The sequence below is a fragment of the Cyprinodon variegatus genome, unplaced genomic scaffold, assembly GCF_000732505.1.
Source record: "Cyprinodon variegatus isolate N-32 unplaced genomic scaffold, C_variegatus-1.0 Scaffold151, whole genome shotgun sequence".
Taxonomy (NCBI): domain Eukaryota; kingdom Metazoa; phylum Chordata; class Actinopteri; order Cyprinodontiformes; family Cyprinodontidae; genus Cyprinodon; species Cyprinodon variegatus.
In genome coordinates this window covers 563,068-578,020 of record NW_015150604.1, presented here as the reverse complement: position 1 = coordinate 578,020, position 14,953 = coordinate 563,068, and the positions used below count along the sequence as shown (strand labels likewise).

General features: G+C 35.8%; 1 protein-coding gene across 4 annotated transcripts in view; it reads right to left on the bottom strand.

The window, feature by feature from the left end:
* Positions 1–12,044, bottom strand: part of sepsecs (Sep (O-phosphoserine) tRNA:Sec (selenocysteine) tRNA synthase) — a 26,355-nt gene extending 14,311 nt beyond the window's left edge. For 2 of the 4 annotated variants that reach the window (XM_015377289.1, XM_015377287.1), the window contains exons 1-7: positions 5,789–6,056; positions 4,833–4,951; positions 4,604–4,758; positions 4,155–4,273; positions 3,431–3,589; positions 2,132–2,285; positions 1,914–2,016 (exon numbers count right to left, since the gene is read on the bottom strand). In XM_015377289.1, coding sequence (XP_015232775.1) covers positions 1,914–2,016; positions 2,132–2,285; positions 3,431–3,589; positions 4,155–4,273; positions 4,604–4,758; positions 4,833–4,946 — 804 coding nt within the window. In that variant the 5' untranslated portion in view covers positions 4,947–4,951; positions 5,789–6,056. Of the gene's footprint in view, positions 1–1,913; positions 2,017–2,131; positions 2,286–3,430; positions 3,590–4,154; positions 4,274–4,603; positions 4,759–4,832; positions 4,952–5,788; positions 6,057–12,025 lie in introns of those variants that run through there. The other 2 variants (XM_015377290.1, XM_015377288.1) reach the window with 2 other exon arrangements.
* Between the last annotated feature and the right edge of the window lie 2,909 nt (positions 12,045–14,953).

The window sequence follows — 14,953 nt, the reverse complement described above, 5'->3', positions numbered from 1 at the left end:
GGTCATTAATATAGTGGGCTAGATAGTGGGCCTCTGTATAAGAAAGGTCAGAGCAGACTCTCCCTGCTGAGGAGACTGAGTTCTTTTGGATTGCAGGGGGCGCTCCTAAAGACCGTCTATGACTGTTGTGCCATCTTCTATGTTCTTCCATCTTCTATCATCTCTTCTATGGAGCTGCCTGTTGAAATAGAGGCTTATCTGTAGCTGAGAGAAAGTGGCTGGATAAGCTGATCAGGAGTGATGCCAGGGATGCCAGCTCTGTGATTGGATGCCCTCTGGACTCCGTGCAGGAGGTGGGAAACAAAAGGATCCTAACTAAATTAACATCTCTGTTGCATAATGTCTCCCACCCCATGCAGGAAGGAAGCTGTTGCAGAACTGGAGAGCTCCTTCAGTGACAGACCGCTGCACCCTAAATGCACCAGGGAGCGTTATGACAGATCCTTCCTCCCAGCAGGTGGAAGATTTTATAACCATCACTGTTCCCAACAACCTCAATAAGTTATTACATTCAGGCTAAATTTTGCATTTTCTACCTTAGTCCGTTAAATAACATGCTGCTGTCATTTTGCACATCTCTGATTTTGCTGCTATTTTCGAATATACATTACTGTAAAATATCTCTAGTCTCTAATATCTCTTATTTGTAAGTTCCACATTTGTGTGACCTTTTTTTTTTTTCTATAATCTTTTTGCTGCTGTAAAAAACAGAATTTCCCTATTGTGGGACAATAAAGGGATTTTCTATTCCATTTTATTCTTTATTCTATTAATAAATGTTTACCTGGGTTACATTTGTAAATTTAAGCATCTTTGTTGAGTTTAGACCCTGTGTGGATTTAGAAAAGATTTTGCAATATAACACAGAATTAACACATTTTTCATTTTGGTTTTCGGAAGTAACTTCATTAGTTTGCCGTTTCTTAATTCCTGATGGAAAAAAAATGCTAAAAAAGAAAACAAAACAAGAAAACAGAAAAAAACATTTCTACAGACTCTATACATATTTAAACTGCCATTTAACGCTCTGGATCAGGGTCCTGCAACCTTTTCAAATGAACAAAGCCATTTTACACCGTGACCGGCAAAATAAAAGCAATTTAGATCCGCAAACAAATACATGATCTTTACATGATATCCAACTCATTATTTTTGTTATATTTCTGATATTGGAAAAATTATGCCAGGGCTGCAAGTAACAATTATTTAGCAAATCTATTAATTTGTCAACAGTTTTTGTAAATAATAAATTATTAATAATTAGACAGCCAAAGCTTAATTAAAATAGACTTTTTGCTAAATTAAAGCAGGTGAAACTAAAATTTTTCAAATGCAGTAGTTCTGGATAAAGCATTTTGACAGACGGAAAAGTTTTTTTTTTTTATCTTAAATACAAAATGTTTCTATTTTCTTTTTTTTTTTTTTTACAATTTTGGTACAATTGCTGCTCAAGGTGGGTTGCTCTGTCAGCTAAAAGCACGTTTTAGTCTCTACACTCCAGTTAACGATTAAATTGATCTAACTTACTTATCTTTTGTATCTCTAATGATGTTTTTCATGACAACATAAAACAAAACAAAAAAAATGTGAAGTTTTTATGGTTGTTATATAAGGAAAATATCTAAATGTTTCATAAAGAGGAAGCATGGGTTTTCCTTTTTAGGAAACTATTAAATGAACCATAAGCTTCCTAAACTAATGACATGAAATATACATCTTAAAAAACAGAATTGTCTAAGAATAATATTTTTATATCATACAATGTTCTACACAACTAGTTGGTTCTTTAAAGTCAACTATTAAGAGCCATTGTACAGAGTCCAAATAGTAGTTGTGGCTCCAGAGCCACAGGTGGCAGACTCCTGCTCTAGACAGGCCCTGTACTGCTTCCATTAAGTGTTAGTGTTAGATACCTGCTGTATAAGATGCATGCATTTGGATGACTGCACGCCGTACGCATTGTTGACTATGTGAGGGATGTCATATTTAGCACACATAGTGGCCAGTTCTTCAAGTCTGGAAGACAGGACGATACACTAAGAATGCTGTTTCTAATTACTCATAAAGATGATAATGAATGGTCACAGAAGTGCTGCAGACACGTGTAAATCTGCTAAAATCTTCCAGTAACCTGTCGGGAACCCGCGGAGCGAAGCAAGACGTTGTGGAATGAAGGCACAGGACATTTTCTGCTCCAAGCTCTTCAATCTTGCGTTGGACCGCCTCCAAGTCCGTCCGAAGCTCATCACCCTCCAAGACGTTCTCCACAACCACGGGCTCAAATCCTGATGAAACAATAACAGCTTCAGTTGGAGAGGAACTCTAACTAGCACATATAGGATGGATGGTTAGTAGTGATGGGTTCACGAGGGGTCATGAAGCGTTCTGACACATTAGCAAACTGTATTGATACTGTGTCACTGGATGCTGACACCTGCTGGACATTTAAAATCACTACAGGCAGCCTCTTTTGCAGACTAAACTGACACTGATTTGATTCAATTCAATCAAAAGTACTTTATTATTCCCAAAGGGAAGTTAAATCAAATAAATTGATGACCTATGACATAATTTAAGCCATTGTTTGCTGTAAAGCATTATTTTATTTCTTCGTTCAAATTGAAAATATTTTTGTTTTTTTTTTCAGCGTTTTATTGTCATTACACTGTTGTACAGAGCAACGAAATTAACTCTGCATTTAACCCATCCCCTTGGGGAGCAGCGGGCTGCCATTGTGCAGCGCCCAGGGAGCAGTGTGGGGGTTAAGGATCTTGCTCAGGGAGAAAGAGTGGCAGTCCGTGGGAGTGGGGCTTGATCTCAGAACCTCTGGATTCCAAGCGCCACTTGGAGCTAGCCATTGCTGGGGTTTTTTCTGGGTTTTTTTTAGATGCAATCCATAAATGTGAACATATAACAGGAAAATGTAAGTTAACATGTGAATAAGGATGTTTGTGGACAAGGAATTATTTATATAAAATAACTATAGTAAGAACAGCAAACTGAGAGTCAATAAGCTGAGTGAACAGTATGACATAATAAGGAAACTGAATCAAATATGACAGTCAAATTGTCCCAGTCGGCTGAAACTGTTCTTTTGCCTTGAGGCTGCTCCAGATTTCTTGATTCGTTTGATGACAAACCGCAAACGATCAGAGATTTTATTTGGCAGACGCCTTGTGTTGACAGATGCGCTTATAAAAACAGTTTAGAGCCATCAGTCTGTTCGAAAACAGCTCCAGTATCGGTCAAGTGACTTTCTTGAAACAATACACACACCGACACAGGGTCTTGCTGTTAGAGCTCAATACATGCAGTGGCGCCTCGGTGTTGCTGGACCTATTACTAATAGTTAGATACAAGAGGGGCTAAAAATATCTCAAGAAAACTTAGTCAAACAAATGTTTTAACCCGGGCTCATTTGAATGCTGACCTGCAGTGATCATGGATTTGAAACAAGACTTCTGGTCGATGCGAGGCCAGATGATGAAGCGGGCCTTGGGTCTGCGGTGACGGAGGGTCAGAAAGCACAGAGTCAGGCTCATTCCTGTTGCCATGGGAACAACAAAGCAGCTGGCCACACTGCGAACACCTGCCACAGAGAATAAAATTAGACTTCTCATAATAGAAGGATATAGTATAACATTGTTAGAGAAGGAGTTTGTTTTATAATTGATACTTTAACATGTCTAAAAAGTCCCAAACCAAGATGATCTTTAATGGGTAGGTTTGCAAGGTTTGTAATTGTCAAATGTTCATTAATGACATTACTTTTGATGAAATATGTTATTATTCTAGAGAGCGTTTAGGTCCTGGTACTTTAGGGCTGATGGCAAGCAGCTCTAGAATATGAGTTATCTACGTAGCTACAAGAAAATCACAACTATATTCATTATCAGCAGTTTAACCAAAAGAAGTTGATCTACTGTTTTTGTCCTCTTCAAATAAATGTTTTTCTACCCTTCCATCTTCAATAACTGTACCAAAACAAAGAAACATAGACAGTCTTGGTGAATGGTAGTTATTAAATTTAGCCACCATTTTATTCAGTTTATTTATTCACTTCACGCTTTACAGTGGGTAGGCCCAATTTAAAAGGCTAATTCTAAAGAAAGCTTACACTTTATTTTTATCTTATGAACCTTCAGCCTACTCACCTGAAATCTTCAGGATGTCCAGGACTACAGAGTTTGTGAGCTTGTTAAGCAGACTGGATCCTGCTGCCTTGGGCTGAACAGCAGCGATGTCACCTGACCGACCTATGCCATGGATCAACCTGAACAGAAACAGCAGTGGAAGAGTTAGAGGGTCTAAAACCTTGAGCAAAATCGGTTGCTGCTGTGTTCAGGTCCATCACACACCAGATGAGCTAAAAGCTGCTATAAAAGCACCCAGGCCTTATTAAAACCCCTCAGCAGAGCCACAGACCGACTGCCTCATCCCATCCCTAATAAATGCAATATTTCAAGCCAACCACTTTGAATATATTATAAAAGACATCAAACGATATGAGAAAGAATGGGAAGATTGGGGTATTAATTTAGGAATATTTGGCATCAGAGACATCCTTTTGATGATGGTTAAATGACAAGAGCTTAGTCTAAACCTGTAATGTCTATTCGCCACCAGCCTGGACGCCACTCGCCCCTCCCGTTCTCCGACGCCACAGTTGCCCAGGAAGTTGTTGCTGTCCATCACGGCCAGCTCATTCAGGAAAAGCTCTATGGTGCTCTCGCTCCATCCTTCCTCCGGACATTTACCCTGTAAAAAGCACAATGTGAGAAGCTGAAACATCTGCTGTAAGACCATAAAAAAAGAAGCAATATAACCACCACCTGGTCCAGCAAAAGTCTGATGAGCTGCTCGTGACCACGGCGAGCCTGAGAGCCCTGTCTGATGTAAGAGGGTGATACAATCTTCTCGCAGAGGGTGAGGTTTTCGATGTTCATGCCTGCTGAACACATGGCCTTAAGTTAAAGAGCTGATATCACACTTTTTGTTATTTGGAGGCAGTAAAGGGCATCCCTGCAGAACAGCCATGCAACATTGAGTCAGATAGTTTTTTCTTAACTATTTTCAAACATATCCCAAATTCATACACTCTAGTTGTTTATGTCTTATCTACACATGCTACAAATCTTTGCTATCTTTTGTAAAAAGGCAGGAGCTAGTTTTAGAGCTAGAGGTGTATTTAGGTAATCCCATTTGTACAGTTGCTGCAGATAAAATCTGTTTTAATTAACCTGCAAGAAGCTAAAAAACAAAAAAAAAGTGGCTAATTGACCAGTTTTGTCTGACTGTGCAAAACATGGAGTAATGCAATGCTTCCCCTCCCCAACCTGTTGCTTGATACTGCAGAAAAGAGTGCTCTCAAATGTTTGTTTTGCTGGAGAATATTAAAAAAAGTGTTTCCACAATGGGAAATTAATTTAGTTTGAGTTTAACCTACATTTCCCTTCATGTATACCTGAAACAGAACATGGCAAATGCAAAAATCTGCAGAGATCAAGGTGTTAGGTGAGATAATTTGTCCACCAGACAAAGTAGTCCATATAATTTGTCTCAGTAAATAAAATAATAATGCAAACAAGATCATCTGTAATGCAGCGTTGGTATTGAATGTGAGCTGGAAACAAAGCCACACTTTTTAGAATGTTCAGAAAACCAATTTAACAAAATATATCACCTTCAGATCACAATTATGCTCTTTTTGTAATTGTCTTAAAAGAAGTGTCTAAAATAAAAAATAAAAACCGGCTAATATCCTAAAAAAAATACTGCAAACACTTACCAGCAGCTACAACTGTAAATCTAGTCTGGTTACAGTCTGGCAGCCTGCTGTCTCATGTTTAGATTAGCAGCGCTATGCTAAGCTAATGGCTAATGTTTTCCCAGTGAATCCTCTCTGTTGCCGCACTTCCTAACTAACCGGCGTCTTTTTTTCCGTCTTCCACTGAAAGTTGTAATGGCGTTCAGACTGTAAACAACCCTTTCTGCAGTAATAGACAGCAGAGGGTTTTGTATTACTGCGGAGTTGGAAAAAGATTTGTAGGAACGTGAAAGCACCAACTGCTGCTTGACGTACAGCGCTGTCACGTGACGTCATTACGCAGGACACGTGCCCAGTGTGCTTGGCAGCAGAAAATAATCCTGGCAAGTTTTACAGTAAATGCGCCTCTCTTATTAGGGGGCCAACTCTACCATATTTAAAAATAAAAACAGGGGGAAAAAAAGCTCTGTAAATAAATAAGCATACAATTAATTCCCCCCGAAAATAGAATAACCAAATAAATGTAGGTAGAATTTAAATTATACAATGAGACATAAATGTATATATCTCTTTTAATTAGCTTCTTTATTTATTCGCCTTTGTAATAATAACCATATTTATTTATTGTCCATTATAATCTTCAACTTTATTTATTAGTTATTTTTAAGTCTTTATTTATGTGCATGTGATATTTTTGTGTTTTAATCTTCTTTGTATTTTTTTTACCCTATTTATTTCTTCAGCGTTATTTATTTCTGCCTGTTGTTTTTACATCTCTCTAGGCATTTCTGCCTCATTATGCAAGTCTTAGAGGTTCACCTTCTGATATATACATTTTTGTTTCACTGTACAATTTAATTTCTACCTGCCTTTATTTGTTTATTTTATTTTGGGGGGCAATTAATTGTATGCTTATTTATCTTTTGAGCATTTATTTATTTCTTTCTTTATTTTTAAATATGGCAGAGTTGGTCCTCCATATATTTAAAGGTGAACCTCTGTATCAGAAATGTTCTTGGTAACACCTCACTTTACAAATATTTATTTAGGATTAGATTTGTATTTTAAACGTAAGCTTTTGTTGCAAAAAAACAAACAAACTGTCATATGTGGACGAACTGTATATACTGTATATATCCCATGCACCTTTTTCTTCCTTTTGCACCTTCCTCTCCTCCTTTGACTATTTGAGCTGATGTTATGAGTACATTTCTCCATTGTGAGATTAATAAAGTCAATCAATCCATTTTAGAACATTATAATTAGTTCGTAAAGTTTTCAATAACAGTCAATATAGTCATTGCAAAAAAGGCGTTAGGTTTGCATTGACGTCTAGCAGCAGAAATTTTATGTTCTCATTTTTTGTTTAATGGTATAAGTCTGTCGCCCTCTTTTTAAAACTGTCACATTAGGAGTTAGGGTTAAATTTTGCCTATTAACAATTCATAGGATAAAGGCCTTATCATTGTATTTCAACCGAGTTGTATAATTTCAACACTTTCTTGCTACTGTTATGGTATGAATGTCTAATGGCCCAAAGGCGAAACTTTACTTATTCAATTCACTTGTCACCAGTATAATTTAGATGTTCATCGGCAACACAAAAGATTGCAAGGTGAGTCTTGTGATTGAAACCAACATAAAACATCCGTCTTTCATCCCCTCATTGTTGTGAACAGTTTTGGCTGGTTTAGTTTTAACCAAACATTGTAACAGGAATGACAAAAAATATATTCAAAGTAAAGTCACACTTTCATTCTTCACAAGGAAATTCAGGTGTTCAAACAGCAAAAGTACATGTCAGGGCATGCATATTCACACACAGTAGGAAAATATAGATAAACTACAGTTACTAAAGATGGCATAATAAGATGAGAAGATGTTTCACATGTGGTTTAAAATGTAGCATTTTTTAAGTAATCACCCATCTGCCTGATGGCTTCATCTTGTCAGAAGTTTTGTTTTTCCATATACGTAGGTGCATCTTTGGCATAGTTGTGTAGGTTTGTCATTTTTAGTAGAGTGGGAGATTTTATCTGGTACCTCTGCATAAGGAATAACCCTTATTCTGTCCTTTTTCCAGGTCATATTCGGTATGCTTTCTCTGGGGTTTCCAGAACCCCCTGTCTGGCACACACATCTAGTTTTCATGAAACTAATCAGTTTATTTTCCTTATTTAATTGAAAAACAACAAAGAAACAAATATTTCACTCTCTTTTTATATTACATGTTAAACAACAAAATACAATTCCTAACACAGACCACTAGATGTACAAAGACATGATTTTGTCTGTCGACATCCAGTCGATCAACCAGTTGGTTTATCATTATCGTCATTAAAGAGTCATTAAAGCTCAGGAAAGAATAAAAAATAATCTTTTTAAATCTAATTCAACCAACATCATTCAACATCACACTTGGTTGAATTTGTTTTTTCTTCTCAGGCACAGACTTGTTCATCTGGGAATACTGTTCATTTTTTTTTTTGGCTAAAAATGACTTCATGTGTCTATTATTTTGTTTTACAGGAGTATGTCCTCCACAGACTAGTCTATCTCAAAATTAAAAACACGTAAATGCTGACACATATACACAGATTGTTACACTACACTTAGACATTTCTGTGAAAAGACATAAAAGAGAAAAAAGGTTCCACAACAATGTTTAAAATAGCACATGAAACACATATTTTCAATTTAGCCAAATTTGAATAACTGAAAGCTATATAAAAGAATAAACGGGAAAATACAAAAATAATAATACAATGCAATGCTTTCATATGATCTATTTCGGTAATATGGCCCATTAGATTCAAAATCCAAAGGAAAGAAAAACAAAAAGGAAAACCTGAGATTTTTCAGAGATGTAAACGTGTCGAATACAAAAGGTAATCTAATCCTTAGAGGAACCGATATAGAAAACTCCATCATCCTTACTGTCTAATTTGGACCTTAGTTAATCTAAAATACTTGGTTGAGCACAGTGCAGGTGAGGGTGAGGGGACGTGGATATCATATATATATATATATATTAAAAAAAAATGTTTACTACATATCAAATGGTAAAGGATCTGACACAAAACCAACTTCGTTCATACATAGAATATCATAAATAAAGAATAGCTTCTGCATGCTTTCTGACTGTAAGTAGGAGGGTTTAAAACTCAAATTTCTGAAGTGTTCTATTAAAATAGCTGCAGAGTTACTGTATTAATTAAGTAAAAACAGCTTATAATGGCTTTTTAACCTAAATATTTCCCTTCTTTTAATGTCTGTCACTCAAACCAAGCCCTGACTTTAAAATGAATACATGGATCACATAGGTCAAAAATAGTTTTTAAAGAATATGCTTATTAGAACCAACCATTCGGTAAGATGCATGTTTTAAAATGTAATTCAGTTCCTGTTATAGTGCAGATTCATAGCAAACATCTCAAAGTACTTTACAAAAAAAACAAATCAAGTGAATCAATATTTTAATTAATCATTTTTTTCAAAAAAGATTCAAAGCCCTCATCATAAAGCATTTCTCATGCCGATGTATATTAAACATTTTCTAAGGAAATCCATCTACCTGGATCAAGCGAGTGACTTTCTAGCAACATTTGACGGTTGATGGCATACTGCTCTTTACTTTAGACCAATTTTTCACACTGGGCGTGTTTGTGGTGACTGTGGAAACCTGATACGGAAGTAGGCTAAGGGTGCCTGCCACGATCAAAATTCTGTTTTACAAGACAGATGATGCATTCAAAGACACACAGAAGCACTGGTCCAGGAGAAGTTTTCATGTTAAAGAAAGTGTAAAGAGTTGAAGCAACAGGCGCTCCTTTGAGGGTTTCTTATAGAAGAAAAACAGTTTAAATGTGAGCTCTGAGCTAGAACTAAAGCCCATTGAATAAAAAACATATTTAGATATATAAAGTTTAGGGTATATTATTATTATCTTATATTATTTATATTAAAGGGGTCATAGAATGCAAAACCGAGTTTACATTGTCATGGATTTATAACAATAGTTAAGAGGGTGAAATGGAAGTACAGAGAAGTTCAAACCCCATCGACACCTCCTTTATTTGCAAATCTCACAATTCTAAACTTCCACCATAAAACGGGCGAATTGAAATAAAGTACTGAATTGACGTAAACTTGGGGGTGTTTCCTTATTGGGTTCTGGCCTGTACTTTTGTCACGTCCCAAAATGTACATACAGACTAGCTGGTTCACTGGTTCAAGAACATGAATAGAGGTACAGTAGCAGGGCTGCCAACTTTTCACCAAACCTTGGAGTGAGATTTTGAAGTAGTTTGGCAGGAAATCCTGTCAGGGTTAGATGAGGATATGTGCAGCTATAGGTTGGAGGTTTTAAAAGAAACAAAGTGGCAAAATGTGGAAATTTTATAGCAGAGTAAATGTTACTGAGTAACAATAAGTGGTCTGTAGTTATGTGGAACATTTTCTCACAATATACATAATTTTCTACATTCTGGTGATTTTTAGAGAATTTAAGCAAAGCAGAATGGGCCCTACTAAAATACTTGCATCTTAAATATACTTTAAACTAAGAATTTCACAACTTTGTTCATTAATTATTCTCTGCAGTTCAAGTAAATTAAACAATGAGGAACTAATAAGCTATTACTGGGTTACTGGCACTGATGCAGGAACCAGTGCAATCGAAACCTATGCAAAGTATTTGGTAATAGGGTAAGGATTAAAAAGCTTAATTCATTTTCTTATTAGTTACAATCAGATCTTCTAGGAGGCTGTAGATTTTATAAAAACTCACCATGACAGGAGACAGCCCTTCTCTGGATGTTTCATTTGGAGGGTGTGATGGAAATAAAGTTTTTAAACATATTCAATGGACCAAAATAAAAATAAATGAATAAAATAAGTAATAATAAAATGAGAACATCCCTGTGGTTTCTCCTCTATGAATCCAGGATAAACAGACAGGATCCAGGATATGACAGAGTTATACTGAATGGATCAATTAACTAACATGCCATATATCATGAAAGAAAATGATCACATTTGCTTATTTATATTTTTTAATGTTTTGCCCCCAACAACAGAAAACTCTGAAGCACATTAAAATCCCCCCATGGCTTCTGCTTTTTGTGACACCCCAGGATGGTCACTCTCTGGAACTAAACAGAACTTTTAAGAACAACAAAATGTATTTTAAATGGTGTGCAACTAACTGCTCAAATAAAGAAAACTGCATGTAAAGTTTCACATGTTTTTGTTTGTTTTGCATAGAAATGTAGGTCTACCTCATAATGGCAGATGCAAAAAAATACAACATACTGGCTTGTAAGATATACACTGCAAAAACAATCTAGAAATAAGTATATAATATCTCTTAAATTAAGTGTATTTACCCTTAATTTTAGCAGATAAATAAGATGATTTGCCAGTGGGATGAGTATTTTTATTCTTAGAATAAGATAATTAGATAATATGCACTTGAAATAAGACAACGCAGTTGTTTTTTTCTTATTTTAAATGTAAATTGTCTTGTTCCATTGGCAAATTGAATTTTTGCAGTGTATTGCCATTACAACTATGGGCAATAAAAGCGTGCATTTTTCATGATTATGTGTATAATAGCCATATGACTTTTAAAAAGTGAGAGAATCAAGTACAAAAAGATAAAAACACGACATTTATACTATGTCTAAATCTTTTGTGCTTAAACCATTTTTTATCTGGTAAAGTACACTGAGTCCCTATTGTTTAAAGTGGATTGCAACCAGCACAACAATAAAAACCAAAGAGAAATAAGCTCAATAAGACACGTTTCCTCACCATAAAGCAAACTGACAAAGCAGGTTTAAGCTGCACCTTCAGCGCCAAAAATCTCCAGGGTTTGGCAGCAAAGGGGAGAGAAGGATGGCAAGTTTCTGGCATAGCAGGCTTCACAGTTTAACAGCTATGCCAACATCTTGCCTTCCTTCGGGACCCACGTAATTCATCCACTCAGACCCAAATAAATAAAATAAAAATGGTTCAAACCGTCGTGGAGCAGCGTGAAAGAAGGTGCGCCAAGGAGGACGCGCTCATGATTTAGCGCATCCTGAAATATGACCAACGTTTAATAAGCCAAACTGTTTTTATTCAAAATATGAATAATTTGAAAGGGAATAATAATAATAAAAAAAGGAAGTAGAAAAATAAGATTTTCAATTTGCGCAAAAAGTTTTAGATTAGAAGTTGTTTCCAGATGCGCGCGTGGATCAGCTGTGGGTCTACCTGTTGATGCAAGAAAGCTTCATTTCTCTCCTAATGTCCTAAATCCTTGTGTGAAGGAGAAAGCCCGCCTGTTCTCCTCCAGGCAGGAGGTTTGCAGCAGGGACTGGCTGAACGGAGCTGGAGGAGGTGCGCTTTTGAGGTATGCAGAGGCTTCCGGAAAAAAAGAAAAAAAAGGGCGCTGTCTGGAAGCTTATTGGCCAAGGAAGACCATTTCTTTAGAGAACCGTTTAAAAATAAAATACAGGGAGCACGGAGATAAAAAACAATACTAATAATAAAAAAAAAATATTCCAAATTCTGCCAGGGGTAAAAACTTCCCCGAGGATTTCCAGCTAATTTGGCAAGAATCATACACTGTTCCACATAATCAAGCAGAGATGTTCCACATTTAAATGGCCCCCGCACCCCTTACTCCTAAAAAAAAAAAAAATAACAACTCTATAATAAATGACTCAGAATGATTCAAAACTCGTCTAGACCAGAATGAACACGCAAGGTATTAACATTAGAGTGGGCAAACTAAGCAACCCCTCACCATAATCTCTAAAAACAAAGAAAGTTGCAGCTTAGAACAGATATCATACTTCCTATAAACACACTAATCTTTAAAATGTTTTTCTTAACAATTTTAACAGAGGATGGGAGTTTCAGATCAACACTGTGAAAAATCTGAGGAGATGATTCCTTTTACTTTGACAAGTATGCCCGCAGCATAATGCTCCCACCACTGTGCTTTCCTGTGGGGTTAGTGCTCCTCTGGTGATACCACCTCCCCTCTTTATGCAAATATAACCAATTACTACAGCCAAAAAAAAAAAATACATAGTTTCATTGCAGCAATTTTTCAGGATAATCCTTCTCCAGACTGTCCAGCATACGTCTCCCTTTTTCATCAGTGGAGGTTACATTTACAACAAGTCTACCTGATGCAGAGCTCCAGTGAATTCCTTTAATGAGATTTTTCCTCACATGACTAAAAAAAAAAACTTTGTTTTTCTAGTTGCTCTTTGGTCTCTATACTCTTTTGTCACTAGTTGTTTTTTTATGCTTTGTGTGGCTTTATTTCTGTTGATTATCCATTGACAATCCAGTTCTAGACACTTAGAAATGCTGTCAATTTTTTTTTTTTTATCTTGGCTCTGCTTTGTGAGCAAATTGCATTTGTTATTTAAAACTTAAACCAATTTTATAGTTGTTAGTAAAAAAAAAAAAAAAAAGTTAAAGTTTGCTCAAACCCTCACTGATGTCTTGAAGTTGTTAATATTGACAGAAAACTCTGGTTTTAGATTTGAACTCATGAGTTTAAAGTATGGCACAAAGAAATCCTTTTTTGCAATAGTTTGTTCAATGTTTTGCTCAATAAAAGATATCTTCTCATGTGATAAGCATACACAGCACACAAGAAAATGCATTTTTTTCCCTCCTACCGTACCATAAATGAAAATGAAGTTTACAATTGGGATTTTATCCAGTAAAACTCCAGGTGGGCTTTGTGTGAATTAGAATATGAATGTGCAGAAAATCTTTGCGATCCAGGGGAGGCTCTGTGATGCTGTGGGTCAGCATGATCAGTTCCTTGAAATACCACATTAGTGGCTCTAACCAGGGAAATAACACAGATGACATCATATAAGGCTTTAATTCTTATTAAAGCATCCATTACTTGTTAATCTCAGATGGTACAATTAGAAAACCTGCAGTTTAGACAAAAAAAAAACAAAAAAAACACATAGATACGTTTGTTCTTTCAAGCTAATCTGATATGCCAGTGTGGTTGTGATAAATATCGACATATTTTCTTTTTGCCTACTATAATTACTAATGATGACTAACCCCAAAAAGACAAGGCTATTAATCCCAAATGCTTTAAAAAATGTTCGCTGAAAATGTATTTTTTTCCTCTGCTCTAGTTATTCTTCCAATGATTCATCCTAGAATTGACGTTAGCTCACCCACTGCCCAACCCATAGGCGCGGTTATACATGACTAAATACAGGACAATATTAGGAAGAAATACATCATTTTATTCTGAAAATTAAGCAGTCTTAGGTCAGATTACTATAATCTGAGTCATTATCTAAGGCATTTTCAAAATCCCTCAAATACATTTTTATTCAACCCAATTTTTTGTATATAGCTAGTCAACGACTTGTTTTTTTTAGCACCATTTTTTTTATATAGCACCAATTTATAAATTTTGATGAGTTCTGTCAGTTTCCACTGAGCAAATCCCTTGAAAAATTAACATTATAATCTCTACCTTTTGTGGTTAGAGATCGTCTTCACCTGCCAGAGGCATTTGCAAAACAAGGAAATACATAGAACAAAGGATGCTGCTACATATCACTCAAATCATAAAATGCATTATGTTCAAGATGTTAATTCTGACAAGGAACAAATAAGCTTTCGGGAAAGAACAAAAGAAGAGTGCATGAGAAAAAAATTCCTTTCTGTATTAAAACATAAATAAAAGTGACTACAGCAAGTTACCACAGACACATGCAGGATTGGAAAAATTTTAGTTTTTTTTAACTACCATTTTGAAAATGTTATTTCTTCCCTCTATATTATTATGATGTGTATCATTGTTTGCATTATTGCAAGAAGAGGATAACCACTGGTTTACCTACAAATGGATTCAGACATAACTACATGTCTTTTCAGTTTAAGAAGCAGATAATTTTTTTGAAAATGTTTCTATGCAGAAATCATTGGTAGAATATATCACCTTACACCAAGATTAATAGCTGACTTGCCGACGTTTTTTTTTGACGGTGTTAAAGAGCTGTTTGAGTTGAATGGGCTGGTCTTAAATGTATACTGGAGCATCTCCAAACATATTTAAAATATTTTCAACATTGGCTAGTGAAAGAGCCTGACATCACTTAACTCGTATAGGAATAAATTACTGGGCTTAATCAGGATATG